Consider the following 26,915-nt stretch of genomic DNA (forward strand, 5'->3'; position numbering starts at 1 on the left):
AGAGAAGGGGAAAGCAAAGCGAGGGGAGGGGAGGGGGGGAAGCCCCCTCGCTCCCCTCCTCCCTTCCCCTCAGCGCAGCCGCCGCCATTTAAAACGCCCGCCCCTGCGGGGCGCGCTGCCGCGGCAGCCAATCAGCGCCCGCGCTGAGGTAAACAGCGCCCCGCCGCCGGGCTGCCCGGCTGAGGGGGCGGCCGGGGGCGACGCGGGGGGGTCCCGTTCCCCGACCCCTTCCTCCCCCCGCTCCGCTTCGCTCCCCCGGGGCTCCTCAGCCCGGCTCCCCCCGGGCCCACCGCCCCGCCGCTCGGCTCCTCGCCCCCTCCCCTCGGTTTCCCTCTCCCCCCCCCCCCCCCCCCCCCGCCCCGCGCTCGTCCTCGCCCCCGGCGCCCTCCAGCCGCCTTCCTCCCGCCTTACCACGTATCCCCCCCACACATAGAGAAAGTTCCCGTCCACCACGGCGCAGTGGCCGCTCCGCTCCTCGGCCACGCAGAACTGCTCCGCGGAGTCTGCCGCCATCTTAGGATAGAGGAGGAGGAAGCGGCTCGCCTGCCTCGGGGTTCGCGTCCCGCCACCGCCTCCTCCGGGAGAGGCTGCGGCTCGCCGCCGGTCGCTCCCCTCAGGCGGACGGGAAGCGAGGAGGGTCCAAAGTGTGGGGCGTCACCCTCCCCTCAGCGCAGGGGCCATGGCGGCCTCCCCGCAGCCGCCTGCGGGGCTGTGAGGGGTCGCTTTGCGGCCGGAGCCGCCGGGCGGGGGTCGGAGGCGGGCGCGGTGCCGTCCGGCGCTGCCCGCGGCCCCCGGCCCCGGTCTGTGAGGGGCTCACGGGGGTCGTGCGGACGCGGTTTGCGGGTTTTGCCCTTGGGCGGCTCCTGACGGGGACCGGCGGGGCGAACAGAAGCTCCTGCCATGGGCCGGAGCCCAGCGTCTGCCCAGCGGGGCGTGCGGAGTGTTACGGTGTGAGATTTAAGGCCTAATAAACCATGCAGAAGCTTGTGAAGAAAGAGCGTGAGAGGAGGAAAAAAGCGCCGAGAATAGAATCGCTAAACACAACTCGGTGCAAGAGTGCAAGAGCCGGGTCTGTAGGCAGAGCTCAACAGGGGAGGTGGTTTAAGGCAACTGCAGCAGAACTTGCTGTCTGAAGGTGAGAAGAGTCATGTTCCAGCCACAAAGCAGCTATGAAATAATAGCTGATATTAATTAAAACAATTTTATAGGCGTTCAGACTGTTGACTCCAGAGAGAAGCGTCCTGTGAATGTTGTCTTCTAACCTGCAGCCTGGGAGCAGATGAAGCAAGAAGCTACATAGAGCGCTGTGGGAGAGTACTTGGAATGCCAGAGGTGCTGCACAGGACCTGTGTATGGGGGCCGGTGCTGAGCTAGAGGTAAATGACAGAAAAAAGTTGCTGTTGGGACCTCGATGAGCCATCTGCCATCGTGTCCCAAACTACACACTTACTATTTGAGGGATTTCTGATCCCTGTTATCCCCACCATTATATAGTCTTTCCTATATGTTGGCCTGCCCTTAAACTGCAGACCGGGAAAAGCAGTAGCCTCTTAGACTGAGGTTCCGGCTTTTACGCTGTTAGATCAACAACCCGGTGAGCTCCAGCTGAACTGTGGATCTGGCTGGAATGAATGGAATTCAAAATAAAATAGGTACAGCTCTTCAGAAAGAGTAGTAGAGTAGAGCTTGTGAGAAACAAGCACTTTAGCACCTTGTAAAAGGATACTGAAAAGTAATGGTAAAGATTTTCGTGTGAAAGCGGGACATATATTTTCTCTGGCAGATCTAGGAGGGAAGACATTAACTATTCCTGTCAATAACTGCTAATATTAAAATGAAGAAATGTAATGATGCGTTGGGATGATGGTTAAAACAATAATCGTTTGGAAGAGTAAAGAAAAACATGAGTAGCAGGCAAACTCAGTCTATAGGTCAGGTAGAGCTGCAATATGATGTCTCAGAAGGAAGCTTAGGAACGGCGCAAAGTCAGCAGCCCATGGTTTTGCTAGTAGAGCAGTGACAGGCATGAAAATGAGTTATTTGTCATGCTCAGTGTAACGAAACAATTCCATCGATTCACCTTTGGCATGAGGTAGATGTGCTGTCTGCTTGTGGACCATTAGGCTGTCTCAGCTGGCTCTCTGCTCTCGAGCCACGTGTGCTGAGACTGTCCAACAAAGTGATGTGATGTCCAACAAAGCCACGGCAGGCGGCAGAGACGAAGAGCTGGGCATGGCTTCCAGAGCTCAAGACAGATGGCTCAGTGGAACAGAAGTCTACAGCTCATGCTGGAATACTTTTATATCTCTAGTGGGAGGCTGCAGGCAACCTAACAGAACCCCAAATACAGCAGGATGCTGTAGGAGTATGCTTTATATTCCTGGTTTGGTCATATCTTAAAAGAAAACATGTTTCTTTTTAGATGAGGGGTACATTCCTTCTCTGGGTGCACCTCCCTTCTTCAGGTGAATGTAAAAATCAGATTTTCTTTAAAGGAGAATAAGTAGTAATCAGCAAATAGAAGAACTTGCATAAGGATTGGGTTCATAATTTGCACCTAGCTGCATGCCTGAGACAAAAAAAAAAAAAATTGGTCCTATTTCCTGACAAAATAGCTGAGATGGTAGCTTTTTTTCTAAAGAGAGTAGATGCAGCTTCACCCATGAACTTGTTCCCAGATGAGGAGGAGTGATTATAAATTATGCAGCTGAGAATGGACTATAGAAAATAAGATGACATTTTTTATCTGTCTTTATATCCCTGAAGTCTTTTGATCAAGGAATTTTCTTTCAGAGTTGCTTTGTGAGCCTTCTGTGGAATAAAGCTGTACTTTGAGAGACAGGGTTCAGAGTGCTTGAATGAAATACCATGCATTTTTCATCTGGAGAGAGTGCAGCTGCCCCACAAGACTGGAACTGCATGAGGCACAGTGTATTTATTGATTGTACTCTATACTGGGATTCAGTATGTTACAACAGACTTCAACTGCTTAGGGCCAAAGGAAAAATTGTCTGTAACAGTGGTTTCCTGGTTATGTGTAAAAACAGTCATGGAGACTGTCATGAGCTTGTTGGCCAAGACAGAACCCGCTGGAAGGGATCTTTGACAGTGCTGGCACATGAGTAGTGATGAACTGAAGAACTAAGAGTTTACCATATACTAAACCCTCAGGCAACAGAGAGCTGTCCTAGGAAACTTGGCATCTGGGTAGGACAGTTACTGTCAGTGTGTCAGAGCATAAGGGAAAGGGCCAGGGTTCCACTGCACCCTTGTAGCGAGAAAAGAGACCTACAAATCATTGAATCATGGCATGGTTTGGGTTGGAAGGGACCTCAAAGCCCATCCAGTGCCACCCCCTGCCCTGGGCAGGGCCACCTTCCACCAGCCCAGGTTGCTCACAGCCCCGTCCAACCTGGCCTTGAACCCTTCCAGGGAGGGGGCAGCCACAGCTTCTCTGGGCAGCCTGTGCCAGGGCCTCACCCCCTCACAGGGAGGAATTTCTGCCTTACATCTCATCTAAACCTCCCCTCTGTCAGTTTAAACCCGTCACCCCTCATCCTATCCCCCCCCCCCTTTCCCGCAGCCCCTTTCAGCCCTGGGGGGCCGCTCTAAGGTCTCCCCGGAGCCTTCTCTCCTCCAGCTGAACCCCCCAACTCGCCAGCCTGTCCTCACAGGGGGACTCCAGCCCCCCCAGCATCTCCGTGGCCTCCTCTGGCCCCGCTGGAGCAGGTCCGTGTCCTTCTGCTGTTGGTGCCCCAGAGCTGGACCCAGCCCTGCAGGGGGGTCTCACGCGAGCGGAGCAGAGGGGAGAATCCCCCCTGGCCCTGTGCCCACCCTGCTCTGGGTGCAGCCCAGCACATGGGGCCTTTCTGGGCTGCCAGTGCATGTTGCTGGCTCATATTTTTCCATTTGCTAATAGCTCCAAGTCCTTCTCCACAAGGCAGTTATGACAGATACGATACAAGAAAGGAACCAACTGCAGAACTACAGCAGGCTGCTAACAGCCCCAGCCTAGGGCTGGACATCCTTAGGAGTGACTGATCAATGAGTGAGAAGAAACCAAGAATGGGCGAGAAGCATCCCAAGCCGTCTAACAGACTGAAGGCGTCCACGGGTGAAAAGAAGTCTGAGTCTCAGGAGTAGAAGCAAGACTGATTCACAGCTGGCCATATTATATGGATGTTTTGTGGCAGGTAAAACTGAAGCTGGAGGAAAGTCCGGAGTACTGGAGATGCTGTGCAACCTGCGCCAGGGCCTACAGGAAAACGGGGCAGAAGTGTTGTGAGCTGCATCGCCTGTAAGGCAACAAAATAATACCGGGGGTAATTTTCCTGGGTAACTCGTGTCAGCTGCAACAAGTGTGTTTGGTGTCCTCGGTGCTACCTTGCTTTGGGGTTGTGAAAGCCGCTCAAGAACGACTGTGCCCTTACTCTGGCGGGCAGCCCGGCTTCCCGGGGGTCCCCTCCGCCTCCCGCGGGCACACAGCGAGCCGGGCCGGGCTCCCGACGTGGCTGCCTGAGCCCCGGGTTCCCGTGACGGAGACCGCGGGGCCGTCCCGGAGCCTCCGCCCGCCCCGGGGCAGGGCCAGGGCGGCGCGACGCCGTTTGGCGCCAACCGCCCGCCATGGAGCCGGAGCGGCTGCGGGGCCGCCTGGGCTCCGCGTTCCGCCTGCGCGGGCTCCTGCTGAGGGCGTGAGTAGGGCCGGGAGAGTGGCGGGGGGGGTGTGCGTCTTCTCATCCCTCCCCCAGGGCCTCCTCCTGCTTTCGGGGCGCGCCCCAGGGTCTGGCGTTGTGGGCTTTGCTCAGGGACAGGTGTCCCCCCCCCCCTCACGGGAATGTGGCGATGCCTTTCCCTCCTCTTCCTCGCCCCTCACCGAGGCCGCCTCTCCTCCCCGCGGTTCTGCCTGTCCTGCTGCTCTGGGCCTCTTCCATCCATCTCCACCCACGGCCCGGCCCACGCCGTGGGTTTAGGTACCACCAAAAGCTGCCCCTCGGTTCTCTCCCTGATGGCGGTGCTGGATGGTTTGTTGTTTGCTGGGTTTTTTGTGTGTGTTTTTTTTTTTTTTTTTTTTTTTTTTTCCCCTGACACCTCTGGGATCTCTCTCCTGAGTTGCACTTTCCAGCTCTGTGTTCAGCATCTCTTACTATCAGCAGAAAAACCGTATCTCCAAAGGTACATAATAATGTCCATTAGTTAGAGATTGCAAGGTCAAAGAAAAGTGGTTTCTGCCCGCAGTGGAAAGTGTCATGGTTTATCAGAGTGCCCGGGGCTCCGCTGTTGGTGTTTTTCCTTTCAAGATAGTGCGTTAAGTTCCATTTTGTTTCTGGCGTGGATGGGATGTGATTATTTTGGACAGTGTCCTGGCACTTTCATTAGTGAGGAGTCCAAGTTCAGAGCTCCTGGCTCCCACAGTTAAATGAACAGAGACATTTTGAAGGTCAGGCTGTTAACCAAAATGCCAGTTTGGACTGGCCGACAGATGACATTAATAAGAAAATTGTTATCTTAAACTGCGAGACTGTAAGGATGAGGGAAGAAGCGCATTTTTAATTCTTGTGTTATTTAGAATGAAAATAATACCAATCTCTGGGATACTGGTAAAGTGGAGTGGGTCCTTCAGTGGGCTGTTAGGGTGGTCGTGGGCTGGAGCTCATGGTGTGTAAGGGAAGCAGGAAGAGCTGGGTTTGCTCAGTCTGCTGGAAAGAGGGTGAAGATGATCCAACTGCCAAACAGGGATGTGGCGGGAAGGAGCTGGTGCACCGGGAAGAGGCAGCAAGCACAGGCTGCAACAGAAGAAATCCCACGTGTCCAGTTCTAGTGCCATTGGTTCAAGAGAGACATTAAAAAAATGGAGAGGGTCTAGCAGAGGACCACCAAGATGATGCAGCTCTGGGGTCCTCAGTACAGACACAGACCTGCTCGAGTGGGGCCAGAGGAGGCCATGGAGATGCTGGGGGGGCTGGAGCCCCCCCTGTGAAGACAGGCTGGGAGAGTTGGGGGGTTCAGCTGGAGGAGAGAGGGCTCCGGGGAAACCTTAGTACCTTTCAGTACTTAAAGGAGATAAACTTTTTAGTAGGACCTGTTGTGATAGGACATGGGGTAATGGTTTTAACTAAAAGAGGGTACATTTAAACTAGATACAAGGAAGAAATTTTTTATGGTGAGGCTGGTGAAACACTGGAGCAAGTTGCCCAGAGCGGTGGTAGATGCCCCATCCCTGGAGACATTCAAGGTCAGGTCGGACAGGGCTTTGAGCAACCTGATCTAGTGGAAGATGTCCCTGCTCATTGCACGGGGGTTGGACTAGATGGCCATTAAAGGTCTTTTCCAACCCAAACCATTCTGTGATTCTGCCATTCTATGATTCGAGGGTTGAAGTACTTCACGTGGAAAAATTGTGAAGGGTTTGGGTTTACTGAACCTCAAGAAGGGAAGGCTCAGGAGGATCTAATCCCAGTCTTCCTAAAAGGAGGTTATAGAGAAGACAGAGGTACTTTATTCTCAGGGATGCACAGTGACAGTGCCAGAGGCAATGGGCACAAGCTTAAAATCTTCACTCTAAGAACAATGAAACTTTAAAGTATGTTGAGTAGAGAACTGGTGAAATCTGCCTCTCTGGAAATACTGAAGACTTTGCTGAATGGGGCCTTGGATGGCACAATCCAAGGCCCTGCTTTCAGTAGAAAGTTGGATCAGATGGTCTCCAGAGGTCATTTCCAATGTGGACTTTTCTACAATCTTATGAAAAAGTTATTCACGAGTAGATAAGTACCAGGACAGGGCCAAGAGAGGCTGTGAGAACTCCATCCCTGGAGATGTTTAGAATTTGGATAGTGATGTGAGCTGCCTGTGCTGTCAGAGCAGAAAGCTGGACCTTAGGGCTCCCTTCTGACATGAGTCTTTTTATGATTATATGAATATGAGGTTCTCTGCTTCTTATCCTCAATGTTTTCAATCTTGATGGGGTGTTTTTTTGTTTGTTTGATTTAAACTGCAGTATTATGCAGTACTAATTATTTCTACTTTTTAAATCACAAGCCATTTAGTGATTATATTCACATCTGCCAAATTTGGCGTAGTTTGTATAAACTGTATTGAATATTAATGGCTTTTTGAGCTGATTTTCTTCATTGGAATTAGGGATGCTCTAAGGTATCTTACCGAAGCTCTTCAGTCTGTCAATGAAGTAGAACTTGACGATGTAATTGAAAATGTCATTGATGCCGTTGAAAAACAGCCTTGTAAGTAAACAAATTATTTTTCTTAAGCTTGCTAAGTTTATCTTGTGCTTATAATGTTATTTAGACAGAGTTACTGGCAGCATATGCACTAAGGTATCATTTTAGTTTGTTGGGTTGATCAAGATAAATGTATTTGTTGATGTTTTCTTAAATACTGATGTTTGTAATGTCAGCAAAAGATAGTACAATTTTGCCATTTAAACAGTTGGCAGCCTGGTACCTCCTGACTTTTAAAAAGAGGAGTGAAATTTTTCAGTGCCAGTTACTAAAAGCACCTAGCTGAGTTTGGATGGACATCCTTGCATCTGAAAGTATCACTTAAACTATTAAAATAAACCAAAGAAATAATGAGAAATTCACTTGTTATTCAGTAGACCAGGTCCAAAAAAAGTTTAGGGTTGTTGACAGCTATAATCTGGGGAGCCTAGCTGTGACTGCAGGAAGGGAACAGTTGGATTCCTTTGTTCAGAGATCACTGCCCTCGCATCCAAGTGAAGTGGGAGATGCAAGTGCACCAGTATAATGGTCCAGCATATTAATTTAAACCAACGATGGAGTTTAATCATCACCTGGATGTTCTGTGAAGCAGCAGGGCAGGTGTTCTGTTCTGCCAGCCTGATCTCGTGGTAGTAACACTGGGCAGAAGGTGTTGATAACAGTTGGAGCGCTCTAGCGCTGGAGAAGCTGAACCAGCTTGGCCTGTGAAAGTACATCAAATTCTATAAATTATTAAGTCCAAAAGTACAATCCAGAAAACTCCATTGTCTTGGCAGGAGTATTTTATCTGGGGACTACCTCCTGCTTAATTGGGACAGTATGTCCTGAGGTACACAGATCCAGTGTCCCTGCTCCTCTTAAGTGTCATGAAAGGCATGGGGTAGAGCTCAAAATATACCTGGCACAGTCTGACAGCACAAAACCCGAGTTGTAGCACCTTTAGTTAAAGAATGTGGCTGACAGAGGTGACACTGATGCCTGACATACGTGTGTGTTTACTGATCAGAGCTCATGAGAACTAGGAAACTTGGGCTCACTGCCAGGTTTTGGCCGAGAAGATTCAAATCCATATAAATGTGATCTAAAATAAATACTAGGCTTTAGATGAACTCAGGAAACTGTCCCAGCCTATGCTATTTAAACTGAATTAAATCGAGGGTGGGCAGATGATTGCTTTATAGTTTTACTAGAACACAGACTATAGAAGTGATGTCTTTATATTTCTACTCTAGCCATGGGATAACAGATTGTAGCTGATCAAACAGGGAGTAAAAGCAATTTGAAGAACTGGTCCTGATCTAGCGTGAAGCCTGGTGGTACAAATTAACACATAGTCATTTTTGAACAAAATTTGGGTCTGTACAGGAAGCTCTAGGGCCAATGTCGTACATGCAGTCAGTGCACTCACCAACACTGGTCTTTGTCCAGGGTGGAATTTTGTGCTATAAATTCCCACATTGTCCAGCTAACATCCGTGAGTTGCTTGAGGTTAGGGGTAGAGGGGCACTTCATCCATGCTGGTCTCTCCTGTGACTCCTGCTAACTCCCTTAGTGCCCCTTTTTCTCTGCTATTTATCACTGTCTTACAGAAATTGTGATTTCAAAATCCCATGCCCTGAACAGGGAACTCAAGGGCAGGTTTTCACGTACTGATTTCTGTTTTGGGAGCCCAGCACATAGGCTTGGCAACGCTGACCAAGTCCTTTTGTGAATCTGCATTGATTGGTCTTCCCTTCAAATTCATCAAAACATTAGCATTTAGAAATATTTTTAAATTTCAGTTATCAGTCTAAATCCGTGAAGACAACAATGTGCCTATCTCCAAAATTCTGTTAAACTGTTTGAATACTTATTTATGACAGCAATCTGTGTGATAACGTTCTGGAACAAAATTAACCTCCAGAATGTGAAAGCTCAGATCTAACACATTTGTAGTATATTTGGCAGCTTTGCATAAACTATAATTGTCTTGTTCTCCATGTTTAGTGAGTTAATGGTGGGCACAGTATGTGTGTGGGTTATTTTTTCACTAGAGATGTATCCTTCTGGTAAGAATACTAAGTGATCCATTTGTAAAGAGAAAACAGTGTGTGTCAGTAACTTACTGAAAATATGGTTACTTGTATAATGTATTCCTCTGAGAAGACTGAACCATTTGTTGTAAAATATTTGGGACGTACTTACTTTCTGACAACTTTCCACAGGCTGCAGTTTTAATCCTTTGAAATTTTCTTTTCAGTGTCATCTAATATGATTGAACAATCCACAGTGGAAGCAGCTGTCCAAGAATGTAGCCAGGCATCCGATGAAACTATGTACGGTGACATAATTTTTTTATTTGAGGTTTATGAGGGTTGGTATGCCTTCCTTTATTTCTTCTTGGAAAATAAATGTCAGGCATTTTCTGCAGTGCTACACATGCAGTAATTGCTTTGTGCTTTTGTCTTCCTGGTACTGTCTTAGAAGGTTAGTAATGTTCCTTCTTAGAAAAATTGTTCTCATGGATAAGCCTCTAGGGGATTCTAAATATAATGCTGACATTCTGGAATTAAAATGCTATGGTTATGTGTTACATGGGATACAGGTTGAATATTAACCAATAAAATAAACCAAAAGTTACAATACAGAGAGAACTTGTTACTTCTGTTCATGTCTTTATTTCCTTTTCTCTAGATCAAAATTACCTAAGGTTATTTTTGTGCTTTTCATAAGGTACTTCTTTTCTGAAAGCACTTGGAAAAGTTTTCCTCCATGGTACTTGTTTCTGCTTTTTCATATAGCAGGGCTGTTTTTTTGAAAACCGTGATTGATTTTCACTCTCTGATAACAAAGTGGAGAGCAATTACTTGAGTTTCTGAGAACTTTATTTGTGATCATGATAAATGTGTTTCCTTTAGCGTTCATGTTGTATATTGACATTATAATGCGAAGCATGAAAATAAATGGTTTGCTAGGCATGTCAATTAGATACTGTGATCCCACAGTTTCTCAATATCAAACAAATTTCTTTTTTACTTTTCTCCTTGTCACTGGAACCTTTGTGATGCAGATGGTTTGAGTGTGACTTTTCTTTGTGTTGTTTTATATACATTATTTTTTACTCCAGAAATGAAATCTGTGTGCACAGATTCTCAGCAGAGTCCTGAAGGGAGTTCTACAGATCACAGAGCCAGCCTGTACAACTCCTGAATTATGCTGCAGAAAGCCTGAAGGCAAAGTTTTGTAGGAAATGCACTCTGAAGCCTGAGACAGAAGTGTCTGATAGGCAGTGATGGTTGTCCTGTGTGAAGGTTCATGGGATAATTTTATCTACTCTGATGAAATCAATCCACTCACAGTGAGAAATAAATGAGAGGCATCAGGGGAGAGAGCTGAAGCAGTAAATATAATGGGATGTATCAACTCAATTAATGGTCTGAAGAATTTTGCATGTCCATTATTTAAACCTTCACATTAACCATGCCAAGGCTGTTCTGTTGTCAAAAAAGATAGCAGAGGATGGTACAGGAAGGAGATGTGTCCCCCTCTCATTTCTAAATGAACTTTTGAAGAGTTTCCTTTTTTTGAATTACAAGATGCAGTGGTATCCAATAGTTAGAGTGATGCAGGAGAAATGGTGGTAGCACAGGGTGGTAGTGAACAAAGTGAATATCATTTTATTCAACCTGTTTCGTTACTGTTTGTTTCATCCACTTCAGATAATGTTGTAAATTTATACTTATTTCAGAGAAAATGTTTTCAACATCATTGGAGCCTTCGATATTCCACGTTACATTTATAATTCAGAAAGAAAGAAGTTTCTGCCGTAAGTCCTGCCTATTTTAAGTTTCAATCACTTCTTGTTTTAAGAAAAAAGTCTATATGGTTAAAAGTCTGGTTTCTAATCTTTTCCTTTTGGGTCTGCTTATCTTAAGGCTGAGTGAGAAGGTGAGATCATTTTGTTTCTTAGTCTGTAAAGATCTAGTCAGGCTCTATGATAAATGCTGGCTCATAAATAAATGTGCCATTGGATTTTTCGTAGTTCAGTAGGATGAAATTGAAACGGGGACCTGTATCTCCTGTGGCAGTGTATTCTGTGCTGCCTCTGATGTTACTGGCTCTGAATCTCCAGCGTTTATCAGATAGTAAAATGTCTAACCGTGTTTATGCCATCTAATGAATAAAATAGACAGTAAGGGTAAGGATATACATCGCTAAACGTAGTTTGGCTTTTTTTTTTTCCCTCACATTTGGCTGTTTGGTTTTTTAAAAAATAAATTTGGTCTGTGTGTTACAGTTTCTTAGACTGTAGCTTGCAACTCCTTGAAGCCCAGGGATTTTTCTAAGGAGAGCTACAAAAGCTAAAAAATTAAAATTAGGAGCAACTGGTGATCCCCCAGGTTGGAGTAAGGGAGAAGTAGTTGGGGAAATTGGTTGTAAATGTTTTGCTAGCTACAGAATTTACCTTTAGCAGCAAGAGGCCCAGACTGCTGACCCAGAAAGAGGCTGTGCTTTTAAAAAGCTGGAAGTAGTAGTGTTGGATGGATAGTAGTGTCCACTGTGAGGGGTTGCAGCCACCTTCATGTAATGTGCAATTCCTTTTCTAGCTTTGGTCTGTGATTCTGCCAGTCCAGCAAAAGCAATCTGTGAGTTTGCAGTAGGAGTTTTATTCCAGCTTTCCAGGCTATCAGAAGCAGAGAAGCCCACGAAGACATTCTGCTATCCCAGAGGAAGAAAATACACTTATTCGTGGCCACATAAGACCTAACTGCTCTTTTAGAAACTGATTTCTGCAGAGTCCCATTCAGGTGGACAGATAAATCTTGAGGACTGTGAGTTAGAGGGAAATTAAATGGATGTAGCCTTCAAAATGCAGAAACACAGGTTCCCTAGCAGAAATCTTCCTCATTGAGTAAATAAACTACGCAGTAGTGTTATAGCTTTTGCAGCCTCCTAGAACTTTTAGATCAATAAGTATTTTTTGAGTGTGAAATGTACCTTTTTTTAATCTTGATTGTGTTAAACTTCTTGCAGTCTGTCAATGACCAACTTCCCTGTACCAAATTTATTTGGAACTGCCAGAGATAAAGCTGAGTTGTTTCGTGAACGCTACTCCATCTTACAACAGGTCAGAAGAAGTTTTGCTTTGTTTAACAAAATGCACAAACAAAATGCTGGTTTTTATATTCTTACATGTACAACAGTGCTTTGTGTTGAGGTGCTTTTATGAGCTACAGTTTAAATAAAATCTGAATAAGAAAAGGCTCTGTGCTAAGGTTTATCAGTCTTCTCAACTGTCACCATACAGCATGATGGATTCATGTGTTTCTGCATTTTAGCATCATGTCTTAAGAGAGGATTATGTATTTTTACGTGTGTCTTGCTCTTTTCCCTCCTGTAGTCTGTCTTTGCTATGTTTGTTTAGCATGTCATTGTATGTAGTGCTTGTTGAGATAATACAAATCTCTCATTCAGGCTCTCCTTGAAGCACTGAAGTTTGATTCTGGTTTAGTTCATTTACTCATTTATTCATTTTCCAGTATTCAAAATGCCCAATGAGAGCCAACCACCCCTTGTCATCTCCTGGTGGCATGTGTGTCTTCGGTTTGTGTTGTGAGCAAATTCAGAACGGGATTCCCCAACATGAGCCAGCACCGTGCGCTGGCAGCCCAGAAAGGCAACGGTGTGCTGGGCTGCACCCAGAGCAGGGTGGGCACAGGGCCAGGGGGGATTCTCCCCTCTGCTCCGCTCTGGGAGACCCCCCTGCAGGGCTGGGTCCAGCTCTGGGGCACCAACAGCAGAAGGACACGGACCTTCTTATAATAAATAGAAATTCCTCCCTGTGAGGGGGGTGAGGCCCTGGCACAGGCTGCCCAGAGAAGCTGTGGCTGCCCCCTCCCTGGAAGGGTTCAAGGCCAGGTTGGACGGGGCTTTGGGCAACCTGGGCTAGTGGAAGGTGGCCCTGCCCATGGCAAGGGGGTGGGTCTAGATGATCTTTAAGGTGCCTTCCAACCCAAACTGTTCTATGGTTCTGTACTTCTATGAGAGTGAGCACAGCTTTTGTCTGTGCTGGCCTGTAGGCAGTGGGGAGGCACTGAGCTGAACTGCACGAACTCAACTCGATTCCTGGGTTCAGTTTTGGGCCCCTCACCCCAAAAAGGCCATTGAATGACTCGAGCGTGGCCAGAGAAGGGCAACGGAGCTGGGGCAGGGTCTGGAGCACAGGTCTGCTGGGGAGCGGCTGGGGGAACTGGGGGGGTTCAGTCTGGAGAAGAGGAGGCTGAGGGGAGACCTCCTGGCCCTCTGCAACTCCCTGCCAGGAGGGGGCAGAGAGGGGGGATGAGTCTCTGGAGCCAAGGCCCCAGCGCCAGGCCCCGAGGGAATGGCCTCAAGCTGCCCAGGGCAGGGTCAGGCTGGCTCTGAGGAAGGATTTCTGTGCAGAAGGGGCTGTTGGGCGTTGGAATGGGCTGCCCAGGGCAGGGGGGAGTCCCCGGGATCCCTGGAGGGGTTGAAGAGTCGGGCTGAGCCAGCGCTGAGGGGATCTGGGGGAGTTGTCTGAGGCACAGGGTCAGATACCCCAGAGAAGCAACAACTCTCTGTCTACCAGCTACCAGTAGGAGTACGTGTACAGCAATTTGGGATCCCCTGCTCTGGAAGACCAGTTAGCCTAGAAGAAGCTTTAGTTCATACAAACAGTGATGAAGATTAGTGAAACCTGCTGGAATTGACCCACTTGCACAGAACAAGTTGGTTTCTGTGAACAGCAGCTGCAGGTGTCCATAGGGTGTATATCCTGAAGGCTCCTTTTCTTAGACTGTGTTGTGCTGTTGCACCTTTGCCTGATGGTTTCACATAGACTCTCTGTTGTACAGGTTTTGTGTTTGGTTATCTTACATACTCCTTTCCACTCTCCAGAAAAGTGAAGGTTCAGGTCACTACGTGCATGAGGGCCACTGAGAGCAATTACTGCGTGTGTTACACGGGCTGGTAGCGATGGGTTTGTTCCAAGGGGAGGCTTTCAGACTGCATGAAAAAGAGTGAAAGAAGTGAAAATTTCTACAGTGCATTTTCTTCATGCTTTTGGCAGTTTATCTGTTAGTGTAGCTTTCTCCTGTTATTAAAAATAAAATAAAATATTGCTTACTTTTAATAGGCCCTGCCCTGAAGAGAAACCTGCTCTTTTCCACATAGTTAGCATTTAATACAGTTTACTTCCCCTTGCTCTCTCAGTCCTTCCTTCCAGGTAGTCAGAAATAACTTCTTTTGGAAGGATTATAGATGCTTTGGTGTTACTTTTTTTGGCTTAGTTTTATTGTCCAGTATTATTGAACTTCTATTTCTTAGAAGCAAATTCTTGTTAAAAGAACTGATTATGCTCAACAGATTAGAAGTTGCTGGATAAAACGGAGTAAGAGAACTTTAAAAAGTATTTTGTATAGTGGTTGTAGCAAACTGGCTTTTTGACAGTGCTCGTTTATTTTAAAACTGGATTACTTCAATTTTGTTTTCTGCAGAGGACTCACAGACATGAATTGTTTACTCCTTCAGCAGTTGTTGCTCATCCTGATGACAGTAAGAGCAAATTCCAGGTAAAAAATCTGTTTGTTTGTTTTTTTCTTGCCAAGGGAACTGTACTTGTTTTACGCCTTAATGCAGTAATGTTTCTTCAGTGACATCTTAGTTTTACATCCAATATGAGTAATCAATGCAAATGAGTTATTTTTGATAATTTTTAGCCTGTGTGTCAAAAATGCAGTTATATGGCTCAGATCTGCATGATGGTGAAACCACTGAAAAGCAGCTCTGAAGCGCAAGAGAAACGTGGCTTCCTGAGGTGGAAGGGCATTAGCTGTTTAGCTTACTGCACATTGCTTCCCTCTCCTTGGGGATATTTTCCCTTCTTCATTTTTCATAAGCACTAAATTTACAAACCTACAATTGAATAAGGTCATAACTTTAGTCTGTTCTGCTCCCATCTCAGTTTTCTTATATTAAATGCTCTCACTATATTGTATAGTTATTTCATACTGTTAAAAAAAGATGAGTGTGTGTGTGTGTATGTGTCACTGGGTACCAAATAACAGCTTTTGCTTTGCTCAGCTTCCCTGCTTCTCCCTGTTCAAGAGCATGCCATCGTGTAGAAAAAGGGAACTGAGCTTAGCTGAGTCGAGCCTTTATCTCCATCCAGGCTTTACAGGCTTTATCTTTCTCCCTTGACTGCTCCTCCCTGTCAGCAGTGGCAAATGCATTGCTTATGCTGGTGCTGTAGGAGGACTGGCTCTCTTAACTGCAGCCTGACAGACCCAAATCAGTTTGTCCAGAAGCCGCAGGCAGCGTATTGTGTGATGTCACCTGTGTTACTCTGGAGTGTTCTCTGTCATCCACCTAAGGTTCCTCGAGAAAAGGAATTAGTGTGACTGCATGGGTGTGGGCTGGCCCTGTGGTTCAGGTTGGATCCTGCTGAGGATCCAGTGACTATAATTGACATTCTTAGGCAAGAGCAGAAATCGCCACTTGTTATTTTCAGTTTTAATCCAGTTGCAAGCAAAATAATCACGATAAATATTTACTTGCTAAGCAGTTCTTTGTGCTAGCAGCCTTCACTGGAAATCTTTTCCTAAGTGGTGCTCCATTTGACACTCAGCCACGCATCCCTGATTTTTCTAATGAGCCTGTATTCTCTCATAGCTCATTTGTGTATTTAGGTAAAAACGTGTGCTGTGTGGTGCTTTGTCTTGCTTGTTTAAGAATAGATACATGGTGAGTTTGATTTAACTGTTGTTTGATGCTTTGCCTTTGGTTCCAGCTTAAAACAATAGAAACTCTGTTGGGCAATACAGCTAAAGTGAGAGAAGTGATTGTGCTTGGGATGATAACTCAGCTTAAGGAGGTAGGTTGCTTTTTATTGTGGATATCTAGGTCACCATTCATTCAGTGTTATAATATATTAGAAAATGAGAAAACTTAAGTATCTCACCATTTCATCCTGTCGTGTAAGTCAGTGGCAGAGCTCCCATCAATGTCAGTGGTGCGAGATCCATTCCCTAAGAAGAGACTTTTCCACAAGCAGTTGGTCTTGGAGGGAAAATGTCTTTATCTTCTCACTACAGCATTTTGTCAGGCTTTATCAGCAGCCAGAACCAGTTACATTTTTAGGCATGCCCCTTCTCGAAACACTGGAGCTTCCTGTGACTCTGTTTGGACTTGCTGCTGCATTGGACTGTGGTTGTAGGGGAGGGGTGCGCCAACAATCCAGGCTGCAGCCACTCAAAGGGAAGGTGCTAAGATACATTTACTATTAACTGCATCATTATCAGGTCTGCCAGTGTGTTCTAATATTAAAACCCACTAAATGATTTCTAAGTGCTGACTGAGAGATGCTTCTGATTGAAGCATTTATGCGTTTGGGTATATTTTGCGTTATTAATTAATCCTGTTTTTTAGGGGAAATTTTTCCTAGAAGACCCTACAGGAGTGGTCCAGCTAGACCTTAGCAAAGCCATATCCTTTTACTGTGATGTAAGAATTGAAGACATTTTCTATAGACCTGGAGAATTTTAAATTGAATACTAAATCAATACTGACTATTAAAAATGACATATTGAGAATTGTAGCTCTGTCTTTTTGCTTCTTTTCAAATTACTTGGTTGCTGCAGCTCAGTGCCCTTTCACAGAGACTGTGAGGGCAAGGTTAGTATTCCTCCTAGTGGAAGCAGAGCATGTTCCTCTTTGTGGGCTGTTGATGAACTTACCTGCTCAGCTACCACATAATTACCGGGCTCTTAAGGCAGCCTGTGAACTTTCAGTGGTGTCCAAATGTATTACAGCAGCTGGAAAGCAAATGTTGGCTAAAGAACAAGTTTAAGAGTCCTGATCTAAGAAAAATATATTTCTTAACCTTTCTGCACCAGTTCCACAGTGGTTTATATACTGAATCATGCTTTGTTTTGGCAGAAGGTAATGCTGACTATTTTTCTTTGCTTGTAATAAGTTATTCTGTTAATGGCTGTTGCTGCAGTTACATGTCTGCCAGATGTGGCTGGACAGACAAGCCTCATGTTGATGAGGCTTGACCATAAGCTGAGTTTGTGACTAAAATTTTTGGCTATAAGTCTTTCCTTTACCTCTTGGGCTCTGGAGGCAGAGAACGGAGCTGTGCAAAATTTGTGGTTTTCAGTGACGTCGGTGGGATGTGAGCATCTGTAGCAGCTTTGAGGGTTGGCCTTTTTTAGTCTGGCTCCAACATGCTTGGAGAAGTCACGACTAGAATAACCAAACTATGATTTAACAATCTGAAAATGCTGCTTTTTGTTGGCAAAGCTTTGGTCCTTCAGAGGCTTTAATGAGTCTTCTCATTAAGATGATGTAAGGGCTTGCAGTTTTGGAGCCTTGTTTTAGCAAAATAATGGGCTGTTTGTGGAATATTACTCTGTGCAATATGCATAATCCCAGTCTATTTTCTAATAATGTATTTTCTGTTTAAAAATTATAAAATAAATAGAAGTTAGGAGCACAAATGATAGTGGGGACAAGTATCACCCTATTAGTTCTGTTCCTCTAACAGGTGGGACAGTTCTTGAGAAAGGGTGCAGTTTGATGGAGACTTTTCTATGACAGGGCCAGCAAACATGAATCCTGTTCCCTTACATTCTTACTGGGTTGGGTTGAGAAGGTTGTTTATGTGACTGTGCATCAAATCCATTCAAAGAAGTGTCTGGGTTAAAAAAAATAGTTGGTTTCTTGCTCAGCCTGTTTTTCAGCCAGATAGTTCCCTGGTCTGGTTCACCACTAAACAGCACAGGGGCTGGTGCTATCGCAAGAGAAGGATTGATGGAGGCTGAGACTAGCTATGCAGTACAGCTGCCAACTGTCTGACTAATGTCTAGGACATGATGTTGTTAGAAAAACTAAAGGTTATTTTGTTGTTCAAAAATCTCTTAGGTTGGTATGAAGATGAAGTTTTTCATGTGAACGCTTTTGGATTTCCGCCTACTGAGCCTTCTGCTACCACTAGGTATAAAACTGACTTTCAGCAGCCTCACTCCGTATTTTGTTATGGTTTTCTAAGTAAGCACATTATTATTTTATAATTTCTGTGACATTAAAGTGTGCTATTCTTTCTCCTCCCCCAATGCTTCAAAATAAAAACAGTTTTAAGGAAGCAATTCTGGGACTTGCTGGTCTGCTTGGACCAGTACTAAAGCCTGAAGTGTTGGCAGAAAAACCCTTCCAAAGGCCGTTAGGTTTTGCATGTTAATTGGGGTGAAAGCCCTTCTCAGTTGCAAAACCAGGTAACTATTACATGGGAGTAAAATTCCTTGTTACTCAAAGAATGGATGTGGGAAAGAACCCAGGATAAATACTACCCTGAGATAGTTAAGTTATGGTGGGGCAGCACCTCTGCTTTATGTCTAGGTGACTGCATTTCTCTCCTTGGGTTTCTCCATGAAGTAGTAAATGATTATTGATACCATCTGAGCTGCCTATCATAATAGTAACAACAACAACAACAATAATAATAATAATAATAATAATAATAAAGGTTTAAGTGAGTCATAATCAAAACTATTAACGATTTGGGAAGAAAACAGGACTAACTTGAATATTTTAATGATGTAGAGCCTTCTATGGGAATGTAAACTTCTTTGGAGGGCCTTCTTCGGCTTCAGTGAAGGCTTCTGCAAAACTGAAGCAGCTGGAGGATGAAAATGAAGATGCAATGTTTGTATTTCTTTCTGATGTATGGCTGGACCAAGCAGAAGTACTGGAAAAGCTTCACACAATGTTTTCCGGTAGGTGAGGACTGTTTTGGCTCTGAGCCTTGTTTTAGAGAATTTTTACCATTTTCCTAAGCCCTTAGCAGCCTTGATGGGTGGAGCTGACGAGTGCAGCAGGGCAGTCTGATGCTTGGCTGGTCCTCGGTCCCCAGCTGTGGCTCTGTCCCCTCCTTGGCATGGGCTGGGAAGTCTGACCCCACGGTGAGCTCATTTAGGGATTATCTCAGCAGAAAACTAATTGCCTTTGTTGGAGAATTAGTTTTATGCTGGTTTAGCTTTGTGAACACTTCATCATGTGGTCGCTCCCGGGAGCATCCCTGTCGGGCAGGGCGAGCTGGATGGTGTACAACTGACATCAAGACAGTGGTCTCTGTGCCTTTTTTCCAAAGTATACTTTTAAATGAAAAGGTAAGACAACAGTTTGCAAGAGTCCTGTTATTACTATATTGTTCATTTTTTATGAAATTGCATTTTAAGACAGTTAGAATAAGCCCAACTGTTGCATTTTTTGTAGGATCCCACTGAACCCAAGCCCAAAGCCAGTGAAGTCTCATTCTAATTTTAGTGACAGCTATTTGGATTTCATGGTTGCTATTATATTTCTTTTGGATCTTTAACAGTTTTTAAAATTGGATTGTATTATATTTTTGCAAGCTGACACCTAGTACTAATATTGTTTTGGATGGTAGCCATTTTATGTGCTGTGACAAGAACATTTCCCTTGCTCGTGGAAGTTATTCCTAGGCTTAGTTTAAAGAAAACTTATTACTTCATCAGAGATCAGCAGTCCCTCAAATGCTTTCTGGTTCTACCAATGAAAAAATGTCAGTTACTCTTAAAATATGAACTGTTTCTTCCACGCATCATTACATTAGTAATGTTGACAACGTTTGGATAGCAAGTATCTGTGAGATCTGTGAATTGCTTCTTTGTATTCCAGAGCAGTTTTGGAACAGCTTGTCCTGTCTGTCTTATAAGGGTAGAATGGAAGTGTGAGAGGGTGGCTAATTTAAAAATAAGCCACATAAGATTCAGGGTGGGAAACTGCTACTCGCCTAAAGAAAATTGGACACAAATTGCCCCTCTCACCCAGAAGTTACAAAACCAGTTCACTGTCTTGATCAAAGTTGGCAAGATCCTTGAGGCAAACTGAACTTGACCTAAGATTGTGTATGCTGAAGTAATGAAGGGACTTTGGTCAGTGAGGTTAATGTACTGAACTCAGCTGGCAGAGATGCATAGATTGCATTTATCATTTTTTTTTAATAGGCAAGTAATAAGCTTCATAATTACAAACTAAAAATAATAGCCGAGTGGAATAGCAAGGAAAAACATTGATGAGCCATTTCTCTGGTATAAACAATTCTGTCCTATTTACCAACTAGACTGAAAAATAGTGAAGTAAATCCAAGTCTGGTACTGCATGTTAGGAAAATGGAGAGTAACCTGGAATGTGAGATGAATGCCTGAGTAGATTTTTTAATTTTTATTTCAGGGCTGGGAATCAGGTTTCTTTTTTCACTCTTTGCTATAAAACATGTGTTTCTGGGTGATTAGTGGTATTGTGAGGATTCATCAGTTCTTAAAATGCTCAGGCAATTCCAGTTACTGTTGCTTTATAATGACAAAGAGCGAATTAAATGTTGATAGAGCCCTTGAATTGGAGTGATGCATGGAGGTTAATAGTAATCCATTGCTACCTACTCGCTATTTTTCTCTTTAAGGAAAGCGTGCATTTTTAAATGGTATTTTTTATTATAATTGTACTTTGTGTAATTATATGACTGGGTCAGTAGTTAGTTGGATACACACAAACAATGTTGTTGGAACTGAGCCTGTAAATAACAGAGGGCTTCCTTGAAGTGACATTTGTACATTGCCATTATCCTTTTTAAGCTAACAAAAGCAAATAGTTCAGGTATATTAATAACAGCAGAGCTTAAAGTGCTGTTTCAGTTTCTGCCTTTCATGGAATAGCCTGGAGGCTGAATGCTGAAAGATACTGAAGGGAATTAATATACTGACACATACTCTCTTTTCCCAGGTTATTCCTCTGCACCTCCAACCTGCTTTTTCTTTTGTGGAAATTTTTTATCTGCGCCATATGGAAAAAATCAGATTCAGTCACTGAAAGGTAGGGAAATCTTTCTATACAGTCAGACGTGAAATTAAATTAAAAGAATGATGGCAAAACAAATTAGGAGAGCAGAAAAGAAACCCTTGTTTTCTAAGTGACACATTCTTTCATGTGCTGTAGGGGTGATTCATGTAATACATGTTCATTGTCTAACCAGGTGTTGTATCATAGATTCTTTTTTTCCTGACTCCAGGTTCTCTGAAGGCTCTTGCAGATATTATATGTGAATATCCCAGCATTCATAAAAGGTACACAGTAAAGTGCTATGAAAAAGGAAATTTGTTTATTTTGTGAAACCTTTAATTGCTTTAAGAAACTAACAGATACCATGTTTTCTCATTATTCTGAGCCAGCTATGACCAGATAGAAAGCTGGTCTTGTAAAAGGCCTGCGAGTTTGTTTTGGGAACAGTGTAAGGTTTTGATTTTATCTATAATAGCTTGGTCATGGAAGCTGCTGTTGAGTGAGCAAAGGTGAAACTGCCTCTCCCTGCAACATTTTCCACATGGATTAAACACAGCTCATGATTCCCCAGAAGCGCTATTCGGGTGAGCCCTTTTCCCCGGGAATTCCCTTGAAATCAGCAGGGTTCTGCTGGAGCAGTGCTGCTTTATAAACTGATGTTGAAGTCTTGATGCTGTTACAAGCACCTACAGGCCTTCTGTACCAGCCCCAGAAAATGTCGTCTGAAACACCGACTGCTGCCCACATGGAGGCATCTCATTTCTCTCCCTTCCATCCTTGCACACACAGTTCTCCACAGCCTCTGGTTTGAGAACTAACCAAAGCGATGCAGTCCTCCAAAGGAATCTTTTATTTATTCCTTCGTCTGTCCCTGCTCTGTGGGAACCCCATTTCAGGCCTGGAGAACTAAATCCCTTCTACAGAAATCTGAATACACAAAGGAGAGTAAAATAGAGAGGCAGCCGGGTTTATCCTTTCTGACTTCTGATCTTTGAATTTGTAACAGTAGCCCCTAAGTAGAGCTAGTTCCTAGAACGGGCCCCAAACCAGGAAAGGCACAGCCTGTAGCTCTTGAGCACTGTGTGGGATGGAAGCAGGCATACCTATGCTGCTGGATTATCTGGGGTCCCTGTATGGGATCCTGGAGCCCACTGCCACCGAGTCCTGAGCCAGGCTGCACACCTGGTCTGTCTCCCTTCCCACAGTCAGTCCCCCTTGCACGGTGAATAGTTTAAAACTTTTTCTCCACTTCAGTGAGGAAGGGATGTGTATTTTATGCCTTAGCTGTGATTTATGTAGTTCTTAAGGTCAGGAAGAGCTGTCATCTCAGCCCCAGAATAGGTTATTTGCATGCATCTGTGGAGTAATGGCTGTATGTAGCCAATGTTTAGATACTTCTAGGATCATTTTGTGTAAAAGTGATACGTTGCACTTTTTACAGCAGTCGATTTGTGTTTGTTCCTGGCCCCGAAGACCCTGGTCCTGGTTCTATTTTACCAAGGTCAGTTTGCTTCACTTTCTCAAATTCTGGAATTTTCAGTTAAATGGTTAAAAAAGGGAAGAGTCTTTGTTGCTACATCTGTTGCTATTTATTTTAGACCTCCTCTGGCTGAAAATATTACTCAGGAGTTCAGGCAGCTGGTGCCATTTTCAGTTTTCACCACAAATCCTTGCAGGTAACAGTGTAACTTACTGCTGTTTTTCATGTGGTTTTTTTGTTTTTTTTACTGAATGACAAGTTTATGTGCAGATGTAATTTTCAAAAATTACAAATTTTGGAAAGATTTGTCTTAAATTTTTCAAATTATTAGATTTCCTCACTTGCATTTATTATAACTAGTTTTAAATACATTAATAAATTCGTGATGAAAGGAAGTAGCGCTAAAAGTTTGATAGTGCGTATCAAAAGCATCGAGTGTTTTTTGAATCTGGAGAGAATGAAGGGAAGATGAGAAACTATTATTTTAATTGAAATGTGCTTTTTCATTTTGCTGTATTAGAGGGAAATCAACTTTATAATGCAGCTTCCTATCTTTGAGCTTCATCTTGATTTATTTAATTTCATTAATGTTTTCCGGTTAGGATTCAATATTGCACCCAAGAAATAATTATCTTTCGTGAAGATTTGGTGAACAAAATGTGCAGAAACTGTGTCCGCTTCCCCGCCAGCAACATGGACATTCCCAACCATGTGAGTGAGCTGCCTTCAACTCTTCTTGCTAAGATCTCCTTGACTTCTTTTTTAATCAGTTTCTTAATCTGCCTTTAGGGTGCTCTGATCTGCGTTCTCACGACGTATTGCAAGAGTAGCCAAGAGGGATTGTAAGAAGGATCTATACATGTAGTATTATTAATTTCATTTCCATCTTGACAGTAAAATGACTGAAACCATGGTGCTGACTGATGGCATTGAGTCATTCTGACTGTCCCACTGCAGGTGCCCTTGAACACACAACTTCATAGCAGCTGACTTTCGGTGTCTGTGCACCGGCAATGAATGTTGTACCATGAAACATTGATTCCTAAAGGCAAAGTTTTATACAAAATACCGTTTTTTCAAGGTTTGATCAATGAACCGGTGACATTTGCAGTAAAGCAGCGTGTCACTTTTCCAAAAGGTCATCTGTATCTTCTGCCTTCTTGCTTGAAGTCTTAATCCTGCTTCTGATACATCGCCACAGTGCTCTGAGTTATGTTTGTAGTTAATGAATGCACGGCAGGAGTTGATGGGACTCACTGATATAATTGAATGAGAATGATCCAGGCAGGACTGGCTGGTTGCAGTGATGGATGGAGTCTGTTTCTGTTTATTTTATAGGGGTTTTTTTGTTTATTTGTTTGACTCAGAAACTTCTTGTAGCTCTTTCTTCCTTCCCTCCATCACCACAGTGCTCAGTTTCTTTGTGAACACAGGGAACCCATTGCACACACTGATGCACCTTGGTTTTGGTGTGCATGTTTGCACGCATGTATGTGTATGCTGCAAGCCATCACTTCCCTGTACTCCTACAGGGCTTTCCCATGCTTGGAAGGGAAAGAATCATGAAGGAAATCATAGAATTACGTATGGCAACACTTTCTGCCAATAACAATACTGGCTTGATTTTGCATACTTCAGTTTTTCTCTGCCTTTTCTGCCTGTCATTAGTTTTTTAATTCAGCCATCAGTGTAAAAAAGATAAATGAGAAAGGGAAATTTTGTTACTAATATTAGATTGAATTAATAGTGTCTTTAGGCCTCGTACAGTATTAACGGAATAACTGGGCCTATGCTTGGCGCATCGTTTTCTTTCAACAGCAGACCCTTCCACCAGGTTGCTGTAGCTATTTCAGCCCTTTGGGAAAAATGGAGCCTAATGGCAGCTACGTGATTGATTAGAAATCGTAAAAGCTTTGAGGGGGCTTGAGGAGAGAGTTGCAGAAGCCAAAATTCCCCGTCTGGAATCTGCCAGGTGAAAAAGCAAATGAAAGGGGGCAGCTGGTGTCTGGAGCAGGGCAACTCCCAGAACAGCCAAAGGAATCAAAATCATTTGGGAATCAAATGATTTCCTTAGTTCAGGGAAAAGACACTGTTTAAATGTGGTTCTTGTGGTTAACTGGTACTGTGAGGAAAGCATGAGGGGAAAAAAAACCCAGAAAATGAAAGTTATGACATTGTTTGTACTTCCTGGGTTGGAGGAACAGGTAAGCAGATTCTCTCTGTTGGAGAGTCTGATTGATGAAATAGTTTTGAGATCTTCAAATATTGAAATATTGGCTGATAAATTTCAGAAAAACGTTAAAAAAACCCACAACACCAAAAAAAAAAAAAAAAAAAAAGCAGCTGACTGTTGTAGGGGAGTAGCTGCTTTACTCTAGAAATCAGTGATAATCAGAGGGAATGAGATACACAAAACCCATTTTCAGGTTCAAAGCTTCTTTATTAACAAGGCATTAGCATCTACAGGGATTAGACTTGTAGAAAATGGTTCAGACTAACTATTTATGTTTATCTTGCAGTTTGTAAAGACTATATTATCCCAAGGACATCTGACGCCCCTTCCGCTGTACGTTAGCCCCGTGTACTGGGCCTACGACTACGCCCTGAGGGTCTACCCTGTGCCTGATATGCTCGTCATTGCAGATAAATACGACCCATTCACTGTCACCAACACTGACTGTCTTTGCATAAATCCTGTAAGATTCCCTTATGCTTTACCAAAATAAGAAGGGGGTGCAGTCTCACAGTCAAGCGTGTGTCTTACTATTTGTACAGGATTTTACTGACACAAGTGTGGTGTATACATTTTTCTTTGCAGGGTTCATTTCCAAGAAGTGGATTTTCGTTCAAGGTATTCTACCCCTCCAACAAGACAGTTGAAGACAGGTAAATATATACAGTTTCTCATTTAAAGGGAAATATCTTCCAATTTGCTGTCTTTCTAATATCAGGAGGAACACAGAAAATCAATTCTATAAACAGAGTGAAGTTTCTAACAGTTTAATGTAGACTTAAAATTCATACTTAGGCAGTGTAAGAAATCCAAATGCCTAGAACTAAAATAATAAATTTAGAAATTAAGGTCAAACAACAATGATGAGAGGCATGATCCAAAAGCAAAAGGAAAGATAGACCGTGCTATATGATTCTCAATAATTGAAACACAGTTAGGAAACAAATTCATTTCTGGAGATGATGCTTGTTACATAAGGTTAATTACACTTTTGGTCAATTCTTGGTTCGTTCTGTGATCATCATCAAACCCAGAAGCCACTTGTGTGCTTTGATTTCACATATTTTAAATCTGTACTTATTCATTCCAACTGTGCTCTTCCAATGATTGGAAAAAAGGCCAGCTGCAACACCAAAAAATATCACGAAGTATGAAAGGGTTTACAACTGTGATGAAAATTGCCTGTTTGAAATGATAGTAGAACCCCATGGGAAAAGTGCGAATTTATCTCGTCTGATCCAGTTTCATGCCTTGTTGCAGAAGCTGTGTTTTTCTCAAAGGGGAATGTGTAACACCCCCCCACCCTCCCACGGGAACTGATGATAGATTGACCCATGTAACCTTTACTTGAGGATAGAAAATATCATACCATGAGATGCTTTAGGTCTTTAAATAGTTTAAAACATTATCAAGACTTTCCTAGATTAAGAAATAGAATTGTGAAGTGTGTTTTTTTAAAAAAAAAAAAACCTAAATATTGTTTTTCTTTGGTACTTTCAGCAAGCTTCAGGGTCTCTGAATTTCTGTGAGACTCCAAAAAGGCAGCAAGCCTGCATAAAGCCACCTGTAGCACTCACTGGAGATGGATTGATTTTTATGATGCATTACAGACTGTTTATAATAAATGTCAAAGCCAAAAAGGTCTATTTTGTACACAAATAAACTTTTACAGGAAAAGATACTGGCGTTAGTTTTGATAAAATGTAGAGTCCCGGTGAAGATTAATTGTCAAAGCACGATAAAAGAAGGCAACTGGGGGAACCAAACGCATGTGTATCAAACAGGAAATATCTCTTTTAAAAAAGAGAAGTTAAAAATAGGGAGAACTTTGTGTTTCACCACGCTGAGTTGAACTGAGAGCTAGTTATCTACAGGAGATAATAGAAATGTGAACTAAGGTTTTTATTTGGATAGAAGGGTCTAGAAAAGATCATGAGGTGTTATTTCCTAACAGTCTATAATCTGTTTGTGGGTAGTGTTATGCCAGCAGGGCGAGGAGAGGTAAGAGGGACGAGGACATGGTGCTTTGACACTTCTCTGGAAGGCCGGGAGGAGGAAATCTCACTGAAGGAAAAATCAGGAAGGTGGGAAAGAGTCAGGGCCTGGA

General features: G+C 43.7%; 2 protein-coding genes across 3 annotated transcripts in view; one reads left to right on the plus strand and one right to left on the minus strand.

Annotated features, from left to right (window-relative positions):
* Window positions 1-639, minus strand: part of KLHDC1 (kelch domain containing 1) — a 30,405-nt gene extending 29,766 nt beyond the window's left edge. The window contains exon 1 of the mRNA XM_074909038.1: window positions 412-639. Coding sequence (XP_074765139.1) covers window positions 412-513 — 102 coding nt within the window. The 5' untranslated portion in view covers window positions 514-639. The remainder of the gene's footprint in view (window positions 1-411) is intronic.
* Window positions 640-755: 116 nt separating this feature from the next.
* POLE2 (DNA polymerase epsilon 2, accessory subunit) lies at window positions 756-26,910 on the plus strand. 2 transcript variants are annotated; one of them, XM_074909037.1, is made up of 20 exons: window positions 756-1,135; window positions 1,209-1,376; window positions 7,141-7,241; window positions 9,478-9,553; window positions 10,966-11,043; window positions 12,252-12,345; window positions 14,732-14,806; window positions 16,024-16,107; window positions 16,662-16,717; window positions 17,125-17,174; window positions 18,159-18,231; window positions 18,837-19,009; window positions 21,039-21,128; window positions 21,325-21,379; window positions 22,537-22,596; window positions 22,694-22,771; window positions 23,178-23,286; window positions 25,095-25,271; window positions 25,394-25,461; window positions 26,309-26,910. In XM_074909037.1, the coding sequence occupies exons 4-20, from the start codon at window positions 9,489-9,491 to the stop codon at window positions 26,325-26,327; spliced, it is 1,404 nt and encodes a 467-aa protein (XP_074765138.1). In that variant the 5' UTR covers window positions 756-1,135; window positions 1,209-1,376; window positions 7,141-7,241; window positions 9,478-9,488; the 3' UTR covers window positions 26,328-26,910. The 2 variants fall into 2 exon arrangements, with proteins under 2 accessions (XP_074765138.1, XP_074765136.1); XM_074909035.1 differs by lacking the exons at window positions 756-1,135; window positions 1,209-1,376 and adding an exon at window positions 4,590-4,691 and having other exon boundaries at window positions 16,662-16,718; window positions 17,126-17,174.
* Window positions 26,911-26,915: the final 5 nt, after the last annotated feature.

Source organism: Athene noctua, chromosome 6 (assembly GCF_965140245.1).
Source record: "Athene noctua chromosome 6, bAthNoc1.hap1.1, whole genome shotgun sequence".
Classification (NCBI taxonomy): Eukaryota; Metazoa; Chordata; class Aves; order Strigiformes; family Strigidae; genus Athene; species Athene noctua.